The sequence below is a fragment of the Xiphophorus maculatus genome, chromosome 9 (assembly GCF_002775205.1).
Source record: "Xiphophorus maculatus strain JP 163 A chromosome 9, X_maculatus-5.0-male, whole genome shotgun sequence".
Taxonomy (NCBI): Eukaryota; Metazoa; Chordata; class Actinopteri; order Cyprinodontiformes; family Poeciliidae; genus Xiphophorus; species Xiphophorus maculatus.
The window spans coordinates 14,051,917-14,071,302 of NC_036451.1; the positions used below are offsets into that span (position 1 = coordinate 14,051,917).

The window sequence follows — 19,386 nt, forward strand, 5'->3', positions numbered from 1 at the left end:
AGTCTCTAATCTGAAGGCAAGAATATTAAAACCTTAAAATAGAAATGAAACAATAAAATGTAAAAATAAATGGCTTCTGTAAAAATGCATACGGAAACAGGTTGCAGTTATAATAGCTGTAAACAACAACAGAAAACTTTTTAAATTTTGCTACTTTGACTTCTCCATTTGTGTTTCATTCGATCATGTTGGCATTAAATGTATGCATGTTTTAGTAGTAGCTGCACTGAGACACATATAATCCCAGACACTAGGACCCAGCAGGTGCAGCATGGTGTTTTATTGATATGCAGCTGCGCCGTCCTGTCAGCAGAGCGCACTGTGCGCACCAGCGGGACGCGCAGTCAGTGAACAGCGGCTCCCCATCCTGCAACCACAGAGCGGCCACGGACAGGGGTTTCAGTATTGAAACAACCTGAACATCATTCACCCTATGGACTTTAGGAAAGACACAAACTCACAAATGTTGCTGTTTTTTGTACTCCCCTTTTCCGTTTGAAGTTACCAGACACTTTTGTTGGGACATGGCTTCATCCGCGAGCGGCACAGAGGAGGTGCGGGTGTCGGGGCTGACGCCGCTGAAGTTGGTGGGACTGGTGTGCGTCTTCCTAGCGCTTTGCCTGGATGTCGGGGCCATCGTGAGCCCGGCGTGGGTCACGGCGGAGGACCAGTACTACCTGTCCATGTGGGAGTCCTGCTGGAAGCCCGTCAGCTCCGTGGACTGGTCCTGCAGCAGCACGCTGGCCGCCGGTGAGAAAGACGCACGTGGGGTCCAAAATGTTCTTTGGAAGTTTTTAAACCAGCTTAGCTCTGTTTTTTTTTTAGAGTGTTTCACTGTTAAATGACAGAAATGTCGGTGCAGCAGACACCCACATTCATATTTAAATGTGTGCATCGGCAACAAAGGATCCCTGACTCCCTGCAGTCAGAACACTGCTGAACCAATCTAGTCTGTGTGTGAAATTATAGAACATCACCCACAAGAGGGCTAAATGTTAATTACTTTATAATTAACTCTTGCCTACTTAACTTAAACCGCAGAACTTAAGAGGTATTGAGGAAAACAGTCAGTTATAGAAATCAAAGTTTTACCCCTGAGTGCAAGTCTTGAGACATGCAGTAGTTTTCTATCTGTTCTTGTGAACTTTTTTCCTCTTTTTGCTGTAGTGTTTCCCCATTGCACCGCAGAATGAAGTGGGAATCTTTCCCAACCAGGAGCGCTCCAGATGGGGTTTCATTTGGCCTTTTGTTGCGTACAAAATAAGCCTTTGTGTGGGTTTCTCCACCGGCCAAGGAGCAAGGGCAACTCAGAAAACAGAGCTCCCCAGAGATCCAGATGCCTGGAGATTAGTTACCAGGGAAACAATTGAGACACTTCAGAAAAGCTGGTTTTGTCCCTTTTAGGGTTCTTCCTCATGGAGTCCCCTCTCTGAGATATGTCTGGGAGCATTTTATGGGTTACCTCTTATCATATTCAGCATAAAGTTAATCTGTTTTTGATTGAAAAATATGCTGGGAAATCATGATTTATAGTTGTATTTATGTCAATGCTAATATGTGATTTGATGCCACTTATGCCTTGGGCCAGTTTTTCAGGATCATCCTGTATTTTGCTCATTTCATTTTCTCATGATCTCTGACCCTTTCCCCATCAAAATAAAGCATCGCCCCAGCATGATGCTACCACCACCATAAGGACGGTGTGTTTGTGGTGCTGTGCAGTATTAGACCCGAACAAAGCATTGTATATTTATGTCAGCAAATCTCAGTTTTGTTCTTATCTGACAGAGCATCGTTTCCTTCTTCCACCATGTGTCTTCTGCATGGCTTGTGGCAAACTTTATTTTTCAACAATATCTTACTTTTTGGCTCCATTCTCCCATCTTTACTTCTTAAAATGTGCAAGAAGCCTAAATTTATTCCAGGAACATTTTTCAGACTGTAACATTGTTCACCAACAGACTTTTCTTTATCATCCTGTAAGCCAGATGTAAATGTAAATATAAATGCAAATGCGTACAAGTAAAGCATACATTGGTTTATACAGTTTTAAACCCACAGACTGTCTAGCATTTTCTGCCTGTGCTCTCCTGTTTACCTATAAATATTTCATTTTCTTCGCTGCCTCTGGGCTTCTCCTGTGTGCCGCGCGGTGAATCGTGTTTTTGTTAGCTTGACAAAATGTTTTCTTTCTGTCTGAGATGGGTCACGCTGGCCCCCGTTCCTCTGTCAGCGCAGACAAAGTGCACTTTGGTGCCACATAAAGATATGCAGCCTCCATGTCAGCTCTCAGCAGTAACCTGCCACAGTGAATGTACACAGTAAACTTCCTTTTCCTTAAGCTTGTGCTTGGTTAAGAATTATTGATTTGAGGCCCAGAAATCACCAGCTGCCCTTCTCCTCTATCTTTTTCTTCTCAAACCACTCCACCCCCAAAATATTTTCCTTGGTGTCATGCTTGGGGCATTAACTAAATCTTGTTAGTCTGAAACAGCATCTGGCCACATAGATGTGTTTGAACTTGATCTATGAGTCAATGTGTGACCTGGGAAAAACAATAAGATGCTGTTTGTTAGAGGTTTGAAATATATCTGAACAGATGAAACTAGATATGTCAATACACCTTACAAAAAGAAGCATGATGTTTTGATTCAGTCTAACCCTACTCTTGGGATTATCAAAAATGATTATTACTTTGAGATTTTTATCACTTTCTTCAATGCCAGAATTTTACATACACAGATTTTTATTTTTTGCTTTTAACGGCTTAGACAACCCTGTACGACTTTGTCATGACTTTTCAAGCTCCAGATTGGTTAATTCGCATTATTTTAGTTAATTGGAGACACACTTGTGCTTGCATTTTAAGGCAAAACCTCAAACACACTTTTTTCTTGTGTGACATCAGAGAAACTTAAAGCTAAATCAGTCAAGATATCAGTAGGGGATTTGTGTATCTTCACAAATCAGCCACGTCCTTGGGTTCAGTTTCCAAATAGTATACTATATAGTATAATATATGCAAGCATAAATATAATGGAAATATTTTCCCATATCATTCAGGAAGCAATGAGGTTTTATGTCCCAAAGATGAGTTCTGCTGCAAAATGTGTGTTTGAACACCAGAACAAACACAAATTAAGAAACTTGTTTAATCTTGTAACAGCATGTCATTTTCCATTGAATGAGTCCAGGGACAACATGGACTGTAAGGCCACTCATGGATGAAGAGGCAATTACTCTAGAAGTAACACAAATGGATTATAGTTTGCAAATACACTTAAGAAAAATAACCTAATTTTTTTTAGCAATGTCCGGTGGCCTGATAAAGGTAACGGTCCATTCATCAGGAACAACAATGCAGCTGTTATTGCACACACATCCTCATTTTGTGTGTGTTTTGCTTCAAGAAGGAACAGTGACTTCACAAAACACAAGATGAAAATAGCATTATGTGGAAATATTAAGGCAACATCTCCAAAATCAGTGAGGATTAAGCGTGGATGTGTCTTGCGAATGGACAATGACAATAATCTTACCAACCCAATTTAGTAACACAGACATTAAAGCCAATGTTTTGGCTCTGTCCCAGAGACAATTTGTAGGCAGAGTTGAAAATGTGTGCGTGAGCAAAGTGACCTTCAGTCATGACTCACTAACCCTAGATCTGCCAGGAGGAATGGGACAAAATTCAAGAAAATATGAATAATAATGGCATTATTTTAGCATTAAGCAAATCCTAACGGACTGAAACAGACATTAAGAAAGAAGTTTTTTCTTTTCACAGAGAGGTATATAAGTATCTCAATTCCACTGTATAGTTCTCTCACAATAACACAGATAGACAGGGAGGTGGGGTCAGAGGTCATGTTTAAACTGGAGAGGCTCGACATTGGGCTTGGAATGTGGAGCAGTCATGCAAGAGCAGAGTGTGTCGATGCCAGGCTGGTGTGAGATGAGGGGACGACTGTGGCGCCAGCGCGTGAGGCAGTCCAGCTCAGTGAGGGGGGGGTGAAGGCAAAGCACATTAATAATGTAATATTGATTCCATTTCTGGAAGCTTATCTCTTCTCCGAGGATGGTCACAGCTCAGTGATGGCCTGGTTGAGGTGGCAGCAAAGGGCTTGAGCCAGGGGACTCTGATCGAAGCACTTTCTGGATTCTCCATCCTTCTGATCTGAGACAAAGCGGGTGTTTAAAGTGAAATGAGATACTCGGGGCTCTTCTGTGACACAGTTCTGCCTTAGACAAAGAGACTGAACTGAGACCTCGAAGGTTTTTCTCAATTAACACTTCACATGCACGCACGGGAAGCGTAATTAAAACTCAGATCTGATCTTCTCATGCATGGTATCTCCTTTTCCATCTGTCATCACGCAGGGCGCAGATTAATATTTGGCGCTTCCTGCTCATCAGAGCCTTTAAGCACTCCCAAATCTGGCTGTGTTTCTTGCTCAGCACACAGGCTCTTCTCCAAATCTGACATGAGAAAACTTTCTGCATCCTGATGTTTTCGCGAGCCCACTGATAAAGCCCAGCCAATTGAAACTGACCGCGGGCTGATGGCACCGAGCTGACCCAGGGACGATATTAGAGCAGCGGAGGCTGTGTGACAACCGTAGGTCAAGTCACTTCAACCCCTTCTTATTTCCTGTGAGAGGCAGCGAACACTGAGGGGTCCCTGTGAGTTGTGTAACAAGAAGTGGGCTCCTTCCAACATCCTGTGGTGACAAGGCCCATTTATAACCTCCAAATCCTGGACCATATTTGGTCAAAAGTAGCTGATGTTTGTTTATATTTGAGCTACTTGGCCTCTGGTTTAAAGTCCCCTTCCAAAAAGAGTGGGAACTGTACTTTAAGCAGCTTATGTCTCTCCACTTTTCTTCCTGCTGGTGAATGTTTTGATGATTTTCTGCCCCAACAGAGAGGAAATCTTCTTGGCAATGCTCAATCTTTTTCTTTCTTTTTTTTTTAATTCCCTGGACTCCTTAAAGGCAGGAAAAAGATGAAGCCCATTCAAACTACTGTCTTTGAACGCTCTCACCTATTGTAAAACTGATTCATGTCTACAGAGCATGCCTCTGTGCTTTGATGTCAAGTCTTTGCTCCACCCTCTGCTTTAAATGATTTCCTCCTGTGTAATCAGATTCCTCCCCATAATATCCTCTTCATGTTTACGTATTGACCTCCTGTTTCCGTGAGTACACAGCAACAAGTAAAGGAAGAGATCTCTAATCTATAAAACAATAACATTATATCTACAACAAACCTGAGCATGTCTCCAGTGGCTCATTAAAACACTAAACCTGCATCTCAAACGCATGCTTGAATTTAGCTCAGGTTTTAAATACTAAATCAAAAACTGTGGTCTGAAGCTTAAAGCCAATAGAACCAACTGAAGAAAAATGACAAATAGGTTTCAGATTTTTACAATATAAATAGGAAAAGTTTGCTGTAAATTCATATATTCAATGTCCAGAATGACCATTTTGTAGCATGAAATTGGGGCACATCTACCAGCTTTACACATCTTCTGACTGGCATTTTCTTATCTAAATAGCTCAGTCAGACTGAATGGGAGTGTCCTGCCATAGATTCTCATTTGGATTTAGGTCTGGACTTTGACTGGACCATTCTGAATGGGCTTTTATGTAAACCATTCCATTGGAGTTGAGTGTTTGTCTTTGGGGTTGCTGTCTGGAAAGTGTCGCTTTCCTCAGTGACTATTTTGAAACTTCCAACAGATTTACTTCGCATTTAGCGAAGTAAATCTGTTGGAAGTGTATTTAGCTTCATTCATCTTGCCCTGGAGGCAATTTGATGAACTGTATTTTATTTAGAAGAATGCAAATGCATGCCACTTTTCGGATTTTGATTTATTAAAAAAAGTTTGAAAACCATATAATGATTTTCATTCATAATTATGCTCCACTTTGTGTCGGTCTATCACATGAAATTCCAACAGAACACCCAACAGTACACTGAAGATTTAAGTTTTAAATGTGCAAAATGCGAAAAATCTCAAAACTCTGGTATGGCTGTTATTTCCAGCTGAGTGTTTTTTTTGGGAGAGAATGTCAGTGGAAATGCTGAGAACGCTGCTGCGCTGGCATCAGCCAGAGACGATGGAGGGATTCTCATTATCCGAGCAGCCACCTCACAGAATCACTTTTTCCTTCCTATTGCACTGGCAGTCATTACTGAAGTGCTGAGATCTGTGCTTAGTAAAAAGAAAGAAGCATTTGTTTTTTGTCAAGTTGGAGAGAGCTGTTCTCAGAAGGAGTCTTGTCTGTGGAGTGGTTCACTTCCACTCCACAATGACCAGTGAACTTCGGTTTACTGGTCATTGAACCCAAGTGGCTTTGGATTGAAAACATGTTGGGACATTGACAGAACCTCAGACGGTGCAGCCCACCCACTTTCTGACCAGAAATACTTTTTGTTTACATTGTGGTAATTTACCAACACCTCAACTCCATAGAGTAATCTGCTTTTCTGGCTCACTTTGAAAGTGAGCCTTTATCACGTGAACTACGTGATACGTAATACTTGTTATCTTCAATCTATCTATCAAGTTTCATATAAGATTTAAGTCTGGATACAGAGATGGCAATGGAAAAAGTTGAACTTGGTCATATGTTTTGAATTATTATCTCGTGAAAAGATCCAATGATTATCCATTTTCAGTTTAGTGGTAGAGGAGAGTTGACCATATTTGTGTTTCTTTTTTTCCCCAAATTTGTGTATAAAATCTTCTGACATTTAAATGAATTTATGATGTCAGACACCCAAGCAAGGCTTCAGGAGCTTTAGAAGAATAAAAAATGGACACACAGCATCACAGATCCTACATTTTACTTAATAATGAGGATTAGGTACTATTACATATAAACCCTTTATTTCATTTCAGACCCAACTGAAGTCTTTGTTGCTAAGAAATCCAAATCTGTTTCAGCTGCACTTGAAAAACAGAAAATTTCAAATATCTTAATGCACTTGAAATGAGACAAAACTAACAATCAATTTTTCTGTACAATATAGGAGTTTGTTTTTAAGTCAATAGTTCCTTAATTAATTTTAATTAATTAAAAAGTACTTGTTAAACAAGCTCACATCTCTTGCCGAAAAGTTATGTGCAAGTTAATTTTGTCTTATTTCAAGAGAACTAATATGCAAATATTTTCACTAGAAACTAGATCAAAAATTCTTATTGAGATTTTGTGTTTTTGCATGTTTAACCATTTACATTTGTGACAGTAGGAGAGACCTCACAACACAAACAACTGTTTTTTATGTAGATAACATGATTATTGTTGAGTCATGTTGACCCTAACATCACTACTATGGACTGCTACTTATTTTCCCTCAACTAGACGAACATTACTCTGGAGTTACCTTTGTCATGATGCATCTCAGACTGGTTTCATGATGTTCTCCGTCGTTTCTGCCCCTGTGTTTGGTTTCAGACTGGCAGATCGCCACGCTGGCCCTGCTGCTTGGAGGAGCAGCCCTCACCCTGCTGTCCTTCCTCGTGGCTCTGGTCTCCCTGTGCTTCGGCTCCAGGAGTCGCTGCTACAAACCCGTGGCCGTCATGCTGTTCTCCGCAGGTCAGTCCGTTTCTCCACGACTACAGTGACCATCTCAAATGCGTGTTTATTCCTTGTCCTCATTGTTGATCTCTTTTTGCTTTTTACAGTGGTTCTTCAGGTCTGCAGCTTGGTCTTGTTCCCAATCAAGTTCATAGAAACAGTCAGCCTCAGGGTGTACCACGAGTTCAACTGGGGCTACGGCCTGGCCTGGGGATCCACCATCTTCTCTTTCGGAGGCGCCATCCTCTACTGCCTGAACCCCAAGAACTATGAAGATTACTATTGAAAATGTCACAAGGGAGGAAAAAACCCCACAGTGTTTTCATGCTGTCGTTTAATAAACGTTCTCTGTCCCCCAGTGCACAACCACAGTTGGAAAACAGGAAAAAACAAAACGCTTGTTGACGGTGTTTGTACTAACCTCTTCTGTTTGATGCTGTGAACTCCCTAACCTGGACAGATGCCCATGAGTTTTATTAATAGCCTAAATCACAAACCCAAAGCAGAAATTCAAACCCAGCCAGAAGACATTTTGAGAGATAATGTCACTAATCAGATAATTATGTGCAGCTCATGTGGGTCGTAGATTTGAGCAGAAAATATGGAACAGTGGAATAATAAAGTAGTCAGGACAGAGAAAAGTCTGCAGTGATTTCAGGCCAGCGTAGGGAGGACGACGTCCTGCTCAAGTTATATCCTGGTGATGACAAAGTGAGGAAGACAGGGTAACATTTTACATTTCCCCAGAGATGCGCCGAGCTGGACCTTAAACAACCTTTTCTTAAGGGCTATTTTAACAGAGAAAACATTCCACAGACACCTACTGATTATATGATTCTAGTCAGAGAAACATCTGCTGGGTTATTATTAGCACAAAGTGGCAGTGTCAATTTTCAAATACAATATTGTTTAGATTTTTTTTTTAATATATCTGTTGTACTATATGTAATATAATCAAAAAGTATGCAATCCTAGAAGAACGGGAATTAAAATGACAAATTACCATGCTTGCTGAGTGAATACATGTCTGAATCATGGGGTGTCCAAACAGCGGCTCATGGGCAATTTATGGCCTCTGAAAACAATTCAAGAATGACTAAAATTTGGTCCAGTGGTTCAGACACTATATGCAGAAGTTACACTTTGTAAAAAACAAACAAACAAAACAAGATTTCCTCTGGTTGTTCTTAAAATGCACAATGTTTAGGTGCAACACAAAGTATTTGGCTTTTGCTAATCAATTTTTTGGCTTTAGTGGTATTTTATAGAAAATGCCACCACAAACATCCTGCAATCTTTTCTTAAGAGCAGCACCAGTAGTCTAAACTTGACTAAACACAGAAAGTATTTACAGTAGTGATGCTTATCCTCTTCTTATTCCAAAAAGGGTTTAGACCAAATCAGTATAAGCCAACCAACCAACAAAATTTAGGATGTTGGTCTTTAAATAAGGCAAAGGTGTGAGGTCCAGTTTATATTTCAGTTTTACAACAAATTACAGATCAATAAAACAAAGTATACCTTTTGTTTTAAAAGCAATTAAAACTTTCTTATGAGACTGTTATAAAATCTCTTCAGTCAGAGCATTTTTCAGAGCCACTTTGATACAGACTGCTACAGGAGATTCTTCTTCCTGCCTACAACTCTGATTAAATTTCCCTGAAATTAATGAAGCATAACCAAATACCCAGATTTTGTTCCTAAAGTCTAAAACCCAAGTCCCTTTTTATGGTTCAGTCTTAGAATGAATTACAAAATCTTAAAACACAAAAATAAATATATCTTAGAACTTAACTTTTAAAAAGTTTTGACCTGAAAATCCTTTCAACTTTGATTTTTGCCCCTGTGGGAAAACCTTTGCACAGTCTGGGTGATCATGCTCCTCAGCATGTGCTCACAATGCTCCCCATGTGATGCTTGTTTATCTTCCCACTATGCTGAAATGTAACAAAAAAAATGGGTAACAAGGACAAAAGTTACTGTAGTTGAGGAAAGTTGTATATTTAAGTTTGATATTAAAGCGGGGGTTAATAATAATTGTATTTAAAGTAACAGAGTTTAACGTGCAGCAGGTTTGATGTGAGGATGAATGCATTGATCAACCTCGTGGTGCTTCATTTTCACAAAGTGAGAGCATGTGCATGTCACTACCGTTTGCTGCAATGTTTCTGATGATCAACATAATAAACGCATACTGGAGGAAAAATAAAAGTTTGGTTCAGGAATCAAAAGAAATTGCGGTTTTGTGTCGTCAAGTCACATAGAATCAGCTCTTTTATTAAGTACAGCAAGTTGAGGCATTTGCACAGGAAATCAACATCTTCTGAACACATAATACATGGTGGCATAATATGCATAAAAGTACAAAGCGCATACTTTTTATGCAAGTGTCTTTTAGTGTTCTTTCAGTGATACGAGCTCCCACACGGAGCCGGATACAGTGTACAATCTACAATTCGCATTTGTCACAACTTACATACCACTTCGTTCATTGTTCCGCTGTCATTGTGAAACACACAAGTCCTGGATTAAAGTGGACGTGCCTCCTTTCCGAGTTCAGTAATGGGCACAGTGTAAACAGGGCAGTCACTCTCCCCTGCCTGGAATGTTCCCTAAGTAAACCACAGCCGCTTCTCCTCCATCCAGAAACCACATTGTCCCCGTCACTGCTGCGGTTGCACCTTTTCCAGCCCCCTTTTTTTTGTTTTTCGACAAATGCCAGGAGATTCATGATCCACCAAAGAAAACAATGATCATAGTGCACAGTATTGGACAGGAGGAGAAGAAATCAGAGGGGAGATAGTGGCTCTTCCTCAGCAGGTAGAAGGGGGAAAGGGGAACTTGTATATCGATTGACAGGAGCAGACGTCAAGACTCCGAGAGTCGATTCTGAGCAAATCTCCAGGGTGTCTGAAGATTTGCAAAGATTAGGGCAGGGATGGGCGACGCAGTGCCATGCCGAGTTCAGCTGTAGCGTGGCATCTCACACGCCTCACAGCGATTGAGTGCAGGGTGGTTCAGGAGGGTGCAGCTATCACAGTTCCAGTGAGCTCCTTCAAAATCCTCGTCTCTTTGAGGCGTCGGCTTGGAGGCCTGCTCCCCTTCTAAAGAAAAAAAACGACAGGAAAAAACTGTAAATACATCAAGCACAAAAACACTTAATTCAGGTAAAACACCAATTTTTTTTTAATACTTTTTAAAATAATCTTGGGATACATTTAGATCCAGCTATGGATATACATTTCCAGAATCTTTTTTTAAGCATAGACTAAAGTTCATCAAACATTTCTGCAGTGCTCTTGCTATAAGAGTAAAACCTGCAAAAACCACAGTCACTGGATGGACGTACAGGAATTTTAGATCAATGTTTTTCTTCCTGGTCCTTAAGGCACACTGACCTACTTGTTTGTTTAATAACCATTTCCCTGCTTACCTGACTTTAACTAATGACTGATTAATAGGACTGAACAGCAATAATCTGAATCAGGTGTGAAGAAGCAGGAATACGTGTAAAACATACAGGGCAGTGTGCTTAGAAGAGCAGAGTTGGGAAACACTGTTTTAGATGATGGGACCAGAAATATGCAGATATATCACCATTTCCTTTTGTTCATAATTATCCGGAGCTGGAAAACACTTGAATCAAATTTCACACTTTCCAGACGGCAGAACAGAATTGGGTTCTTCAATTATGCTCTGATCTCCAGAGAATATCTAACTTTCATTTATTACATTCACTTATTCATTTCAAACAATTTACTACAAACAGCTTTAGTAGAAGAGCATCGCTGTTTTGAACTGTAGTTTCCATTTGATGCATATTATTTTACATGTCTTGGGTATTTGTTGTGTTATACTCATTGTGTTAACTTGTCAGGTTTTTTCAGATCATCTTAACCATGAAATTCTAGCTGAAAAGATATTATATCTCAATGCAACATTAATGTTTAAATAAACTGAATTAAAAAAATAAATGTAAAAATTTAAAAAAGGGTTAACAAGATACTCGTAAACAAAAGTGTGCCAGATTCTAAATCAAACTGTACCTACTGTAGTTTCAAAAGCCTTTATCACTAATAGTTTCAAATGTTCCTAACCTTTCTTCCCAGGATTGGTCGGACCCAACGGACCCGGCTGAATATTGTCATAGAAGTTACTCATTGCTTTTGGGTCAAACTTCCCTGTAGAAAAACAACAGAAATAAGAGTTTGGATTTGTTTACTTTAGAGTGTCACTTACACCTTAAAGTCAGACCAGTCTCAGTTCAAGCTGTCCACACTGCAAAGTTTCAGAAAAGATGGAGCCCATAAAAAAAAGGCAAAAAATGTTTTGCTGTGAACTGTATCAATTATTTGTTCTTTTTAGTTATGTAAACTGTCACAAGGACACCAGTATCATCATGGACCCATTGGATAACATCATTGTGATTTGTACGCAAAAGCTGAATGGCCTCCTTTAAGTGTACGGAGAAACAATCATTTAATGATCTTGATGTATAAATCTTTACTCGGTCTAACCCCAGCATATTTATCCACTCTCCTACATAGAACTGTCAGTTTTTGTTCTCTTTGCTCCAATAACATTATTCTTCTGCATGTCCCACACTTTCGAACTGAAAAAGGGAAGCAGGCATTCAGTGTGTTGGCCCCCACAGAGTGGAATCAGTTGCAGTCTGAACTTAAGATGTCGGAAATGATTTCACTGGACTTATTTCGAGCAGTTCTTAAAGATAGGCAACAAGATTCTATGAAACAGTGTCCTTGTTTTTAAATTGTTTTTATTGTTTTATACTTGTGCATATGTATTAATTGTTTTTATCTTGTAACCAGGTTGCTATGTATTGCAAATTTTTGCTCAGGTCCCTCTTGAAAATGAGATCTAGATCTCAACGGGGTTTACCTGATTAAATAAAGGAATATATATATATATATATATATATATATAGTATATATGCTAGCAATTTGGGGGTGATAGTTAAAGGGTTAAGCACATAATGAAATCAGAAATAGCAGCATAAAATTACTTATAACTTGAACAGAAAATCAAAAAGTAAAAAAACACAAGCTTCAGTCATTCACATTGTTGACATGATGCAAACTTTAAGCCAAGTTTCTTGACTGAAACTGACACTATATTAAAGATGGTTGAAAAAAAATACAATTGTACATTTACACTTACAGTAATTGTTAAAGTATTTCTATCCCTTTAGCATTCACATTTCGTCACATTACTACAATAAATGTCTGTGTTTTTTATTGGAACTGGAGGATACCAACAGAAAATAGTGTATGACTGGGAAGATATCAAACACTATCTAATATTATTTTAAATGAAGTTTATTTTAAATAACTCCCCTTCAATCAATGCTTTGCATAGTCACTTTTCAATGCATTTGGAGCTGCAGGTCGTTTGAAAATCTCTCTTCCAGGCTTGCAAACCAGGAAACCACATTACCCTCTACTTTGTAAAATAATTCAAGTTCAGTCAGATTTTATGTTTACTGTAAAAAACACATTCCACAGATTCTCTACTGGTTTTACGTATAAACTCTGACTAAGGCATTTTAACATGAATGTGCCTCAATCTAAACCATTCCATCATAGTTTTGGTTTTACATTTAGCAAGGTTTCCCGCAGAAAACTTGCAAAGCCTGGGGGTTGGGTGTTAAGGCAGTCATTCATCCAGCGGCTTGTCGTATTTTTGAGTTAAAACATGTAAAATTAATAGGAAATTTGAAAATATCACTTGATAATTATGTGTGATTGAAAAAATTGGAATATTAATACCTAAACACCAACTATAAAGTCTTAAAAAATGCTAATATTTAAAAACTTAAAAAAATAAACAATGCATAGCCTGGTGGGGGAACAAGTAAAGCCTGGTGGCCCACCAGGCTTATAATACACTGAGGGAAACCCTGATTTCAGGACTCATCAAACCTTTGGTTGAATGTGACAAAATGTGAATAAATGGGTCTGAATATTTGTGTGAGGTGATGTACTGCATCACATTAACAACTATGATGAAATTGTGTTCAGAGTGAGGTTAAACCATAAATCATTTTATAGATTTTATCTAAATTTAAAGTGCAACTACTAAATAAACCAAATAACAGAAATAAAACTTTAGCAGCGGTAAAATAAAGGTTAATCTGATGACTGAGTAGCAACAGGATATTTTTAGTGTAACATGCTACATAAATAGACAAGAAATTGAAAGTAATTTTCTACTCATCACACAAAAGTTATTGCTTCTATCAGTTAGGATCAACAGGAGTTTTGTATCAACCAAATTGAGCATTGACAGGGTGGGGGGTCGGTTATGGATCAGCTTGTTTTCTGCTACAGAGCAACCAGCCATTTAAACACTGCATCTATAAAGAGAGTAACAAAATCCATCAATCATTTCAGGTCCAACTCTGTCTGCTTTGATGCTTGGTTCTTTTAGAATCAGCCCACTTAAATAAATTAGACACACACTCATCTACATAAACACTCAAATGTTATTTATGTTTAAGCCAGTGTGTGCGCGTGTGTGTACTACCTCTGGACTGCAGCAGATCCGTTTCCTTCAGTGTGCAGTCAATATCAATCTGCAGTTGTCTGTTGTGAGTTCGAAGTCGGGTAATCTCCTCCGGCTGCAGTCAATGAAAACATCCCGGTCAGTTTAGATACGCCTTAAAACATTTCATATTCCCGATCCAACTTTCAAAATGTTCTTATTAAAAATATGAAGTATTTTATAGATTGTTTTTATTATGATGACCAGAAATATTTCTTGGATACTGCTGCATTCTGGCAGGAAATAGGCCTGAGTGAATTTGAATGAGGAAAGTGGCTAATCTTTGTTTTGGCACATAATAAATTGGTTTGATTTGCTTTTATCCCTTGATAAATTAAAGCATTATCGGAAAACAAGCTTTGGAAAGTACTCAAATTATCTTAATTTGATCAAATTTGTTTGATGGTCTGAAAAATTCTGACAAAAAAGAAAAGCAAGGGGGACAATTATTTTTTAAGGCACTGTACACATTGCGATCCTTACTCTGGGAACAAGATGTGTGGAGTTGACCCGTCGAAAACGCCTTTGGAGGGCGTCGTACTCCATGTTATTGACATCAGTCTTCAACTGGTCTAGTTTCTGCGTCTCCATGTGCAGCTCTTTTTCCAGACGCTCCATCCGCGCCCGCTGGTGGAGCAGAAGAGCTGTGGGGATGGACATCGATTATAAACATGTTTAAAAATCAGGACTGAGGAATGCTGTTTAATTTACAGCCATTTCTCTCTTCAGTGCTCTGTTGGTACTTCAACATGACAACACAATCAAATCATGCCATACAAAACAGCACAGCTAGCTTTAGAGGAGGCTAACAATTACATTCTGGAGAAATTCAAAAGATTGCTTAGCAAAACATATTTGGATTTCAATCATTTAACTTCAGACAACTTAAGAATACAAGGGTTAAATATCAGGCAGCGAACTGAAAAATTATGCAAAGATTACACTGCACACTTCTATAATTTTAAGTAAATGCAAGAGGGAATTTTAAAATTACAATTTGATAATGACAATAAAAAAAATGAATGAAAGGAAATAAATACAAGGCTATCATGTTGCATCATGTTAGCCTTCTAACTGCATTTTTTCAGATTTTATTTTACATACATTTTTAATTGCCTAAATATTTTGCTCATAGGTTTAGAAGTAAATTAGCCATGTTTACAGAGTGGAAAATGCAGGTGTTCTGAGTTCTGATGCATGTTATCAAGAGATAAAAAAAACAATTAATAATGTTTTTCTCAGTACTTGACCTCTGGATGATTCATAGGTGCATCTCTATTTCAGACACTAAAGCAACATATTTACGAATAGGTTTCAGAGCATTGCATGGAGCACTGGTTTAAAAAGAAACTATTGGAAGTGTTGCTAAATGAAAACATCTGCAACTTGCACCATTCTGAATGCGCAAACTTTCCAAGTAGGAATTATGAATTCAGAGAAAATGTTTTATTGCATTTTCAGCTGCTACCTTGGAAAGTTTGACTCAAATAGATCACAGCTTTGAACTGAAAATTATTTGTTGTTCAATTTTGGGTAATTTCCTGTTCATGCTACTGTTTTACTAGAAGGCCTTAATGACTCATTAAACCATTTGTTATTGAAAGAGTTAAATGGAAAAACAGAATTATTGACCAAAAATCTAAATAGATGTATTTAGTCATAATGTTAAAGTGTACATTGGAGGTCACACTAAAAACACAGAAAAGTTTTCAGAATTTGATCAACTAACCATCAATTAGAAGCAATGAAGGGAAACCCCTGTAACTTCACTCTTGGTTGACTGACTGGTGCATCTCTAATCTTTACACCCTCAAATGGACTGAAAGAAAATTTAAAAACAAATAATAAAAAAATAACACATAATTAATGCACTTACCTTGTGTGTAGGCATAGTCATCAGAGGCTGAGCTTGAGCGTCGGGGTAATTGCTGAAACTGACTGGCGATGTTCCCTGGCAGGGCGGAGATGGGCAGGATGGGTGCTGGGGTGGCGCTGTGCGCACCCTGATCTACAATGTTGAGAAGAGACTCAGCTTCAGCGACAGGTGGTGAGCTGGGTGGTCTTTGCACCTGGCCTCCAGGGGACACTTTAATTTTAAAGGTATAGGCAGACTGGCCTGGCTGGGGGGAGGATGCCTGCCGAGGCCTTGTGTTGCCTTGGTGCTGCAAGTACATTCCCGGGTGAAAAGTCGCTGGTCCAGGGGGTCCGCCGATCGTGATGGGCCGCGACGGGGAGCTAGGTGAGGGGCTTGTTGCCATGTAAAGCGAGCCCTGGGAGTGTGGGGTGTGAACAGGCGAGTTGCTGCGAGGTCTTTGTCCTTCCAGGGCGATTTCTATCTGTTTTGTGAGAGCGGTTTTCGGTTGGTAGGGCCTGTACTGTGGCGGAGGTTGCTGCTGGTGATGGTAGGGCATATTTGTGAGATTTGGGGGGCTAATGGGGAGGAAGACGTATTGCTGGTGCCCAGGTTGAGGCTGTGGTTGTGGTTGTGGCTGGACCTGATGTTGAGGTGAGCTGTAAGGGGAGCCATATGTAGGGGTACTGTATGGTGACTGCTGATGCTGGTAGACGGGGGCTCCAGGGGACGGCCAGGGAGCTGGCTGTGGGCTCTGAGAGGGGGAGGGCCGAATGTACAGGGTGCTATTGGTGCTGTTAACATAGTGCCCTGGAGGAATCTGCAGAGCCTGATGGACTGTAGGTATAGTTTGTGGAAGAGTGACAGAAATAGGGTTCATAGGATATCGTGGAACTGGAGTATATGTGGGGGACATGCCTTGCATTGTGGGAGGAGGCGTGGGCGTGCTGGATGAGCGACTCTGATCGTTCATAAAAAAAGGATTGTAACTCGGGGAGGGCGCCATGGTGGCGGGAGCCGACAGGGGTTCAGGGTAGCTCGGCCGCTGAGGGTCGATGTGACCGTCGCTGGTGCTGTGCACCAAGGAGCGCCCCACTCCCGCTCCTCCTCCGTTTGACTTTCCAGCCTCTGAACCTGGATAGCCCAAGCTAATGTGTAGCATGTGGTTTCGACTCATTCGCATCTCCTCCGGACTGTGATGGAAGTCACCATAGAGATATCTGTTACTCTCCTGGGACAGCAGGTGGCAGCAAACATCCAGATTGTTGTTGTTCTGAAAGAGTCAAAATGCTGAGTTAAGATCATTTCAGTGATCTTAAATAACAGAGTTCAAAAGTTAATCCAACAACTTTACAGCTCAGGTCAATAAAGGAATTAGAAGATGGTAACCAGTGGTTATGAAACCAAATTATTTGGAGAGATTGCAGAAAGATTGCAGTATTATACTGTACTACATACTAGTGGATATTTTATTTAATCTGAAAGAACATATATTTGCAACAATAAAATGTCTTTAATGAATGCCTTACACTAACTAAGAGTGGGTTAAATATGGGGGAGAAAATGGAGAAAATTGGCAAACAAGGATCCGGTGCAACACTAAAACTTATGGAGTTTATTTACATATTGCATATTTCTCATAGGTTTCAGTAAATAATTTTCAAGTAAAAGAGGACTATTTGGCAATTACATCTTACATGGCTCTGTGAGTGGATCATCTCAAAAAAGTTGACTATCTGTTTATAAATTGAACTTTTAGTTTTACATACTTTTTAACCACAAAGATTTTGCCTTCATAAAAACAAAAGATAAAAAAGTCAATTGGCAACTATCCAAACTCACCACAATCTTAGCATATAACCCTAAAGTATAGCTGCATTAATATAATAAGAATGACATATTTAGTTTTTCTTTTTTTTATTTCTTCATTGCCAAAGGAACTGTGAAATTTTATAAGCCAAATATTTGTCATACAATGTGTAAGCAACCACCAGATTGTCATTACAGTTTAGATTTACACCTCTGATTTATTTTGAAGTCATTTGGGACTTATTTACAAGTAAAAGAATATAAATGAAAATGACAGCCAAAAAACAAAATTGCATCTTTTTAGAAGCACATCTAAATGTCACAACCCAGCAAAAATATGGTATAATGCATATGAATGATATTCAGCTTTAAGTCAAAATCATTCATTTGAACGAATCTATCTGTTTTCTAGAGTACACATCTAAATATACTGTAGAGAAAAGAAATTTGTTGGGGCAAAAAATATTCTATGACAAATAGGTTTTGTAGGTGCAGAAAACCAATAATACAACTTTTTTTTTTTTTTTACAGAAAAAGCTCATACCCATCTGAAGAGTGCATTTACCTGTAGAAGGAACTGAGAAACTACTCCCTCTGGGATCTCTGGGAATCGCTGCTTGAGGTCTTGCAGGATGTGGTAGTCTACTTGAGAGCCTCCCTGCGCCATCCTGAACCCACACAGAGAGTCAAAGGGCCCAAAGGTGCATGCGTCGTCTCATCCCCTGAAGAAGCAGAGGCTAAACGATAAAAACGGTGATCAAACTCTCATGTCAGAGGGAAAAGCTTGCAATAAACCTGTTGGCTTACTGATTGCTTCAAACACACCCTATGTGTCAGCAGTAATGTCATTACAGATATCAGAGAAGCAGTCCTTAAGGGGCATAGCAAGCTTGAACTGTCAAGAACAAGAATGCACATATTTCATCAACGTGAAAAATTAAAGTTCATTACGATCGCAGGAACAACTTAAGCAAGGCTTGTGCATGTTCACTCACATTAATGCAGAACTGCAAGGCGCCTGTCATTCTGTTTGTTTCGCCATACTTTTGCACCAGGCAACGACGACATACCGCCGTCAGCTAGCAGGCTACTTATCAACGTCAGTTAGCCTCCGGAACATCACCCAAACAAACAGCCGCACCTGTGTCCTGCGTGGTCGCACTGAGACACGGAGTTACTATTCCTGAGAGATTTTCTAATGTCACCTTGTACTAATTTAGCAGTCCAATCCTCTAAACAGGATGACTCTTTAAATAAGATTAACTCAGTTCCTAAACTGCCAAGCAGCTAACTTTGCTAATGCTAACTTGAGGCTGCTCAGCTGTCTCAGTCCCCCGGCTGTTAATGGACCAGCTAACCCTGCTAAAGCCAGTCAACGATTTTATTAAACTTACCATTGGTTAAAAGTCTCGGTTACGTTTAAAACCATAGCTGTCTACAGAGGGACGCTTCGATGTTTCGGAAACCACGGGGAGATGTTTTTCTGTTTGTTTGTTTCGGCGAAATAACTTGTAGTTTCGCATTCCAGCGTCAGGCCCCTGCAACTGAACTGCATAGCAGTCAGTTTATCGCGAT

General features: G+C 39.6%; 2 protein-coding genes across 5 annotated transcripts; one reads left to right on the forward strand and one right to left on the reverse strand.

Moving 5' to 3' along the window:
* Window positions 1–321: 321 nt before the first annotated feature.
* On the forward strand, window positions 322–8,596 carry LOC102234870 (transmembrane protein 47-like). The gene is made up of 3 exons (XM_005800501.2): window positions 322–750; window positions 7,467–7,607; window positions 7,697–8,596. Exons 1-3 carry the CDS (start codon window positions 525–527, stop codon window positions 7,873–7,875), a joined length of 546 nt encoding a protein of 181 aa, XP_005800558.1. The 5' UTR covers window positions 322–524; the 3' UTR covers window positions 7,876–8,596.
* A 1,249-nt stretch (window positions 8,597–9,845) lies between these two features.
* tab3 (TGF-beta activated kinase 1 and MAP3K7 binding protein 3) lies at window positions 9,846–19,386 on the reverse strand. 4 transcript variants are annotated; one of them, XM_023339640.1, is made up of 8 exons: window positions 19,206–19,386; window positions 18,377–18,548; window positions 16,267–17,275; window positions 16,027–16,158; window positions 14,634–14,794; window positions 14,133–14,226; window positions 11,687–11,770; window positions 9,846–10,693 (listed from the first exon to the last, which is right to left on the reverse strand). In XM_023339640.1, exons 2-8 carry the CDS (start codon window positions 18,476–18,478, stop codon window positions 10,554–10,556), a joined length of 1,722 nt encoding a protein of 573 aa, XP_023195408.1. In that variant the 5' UTR covers window positions 18,479–18,548; window positions 19,206–19,386; the 3' UTR covers window positions 9,846–10,553. The 4 variants fall into 4 exon arrangements, with proteins under 4 accessions (XP_023195408.1, XP_023195406.1, XP_023195405.1 ...); XM_023339638.1 differs by having other exon boundaries at window positions 16,027–17,275; window positions 18,377–18,533; XM_023339637.1 differs by having other exon boundaries at window positions 16,027–17,275.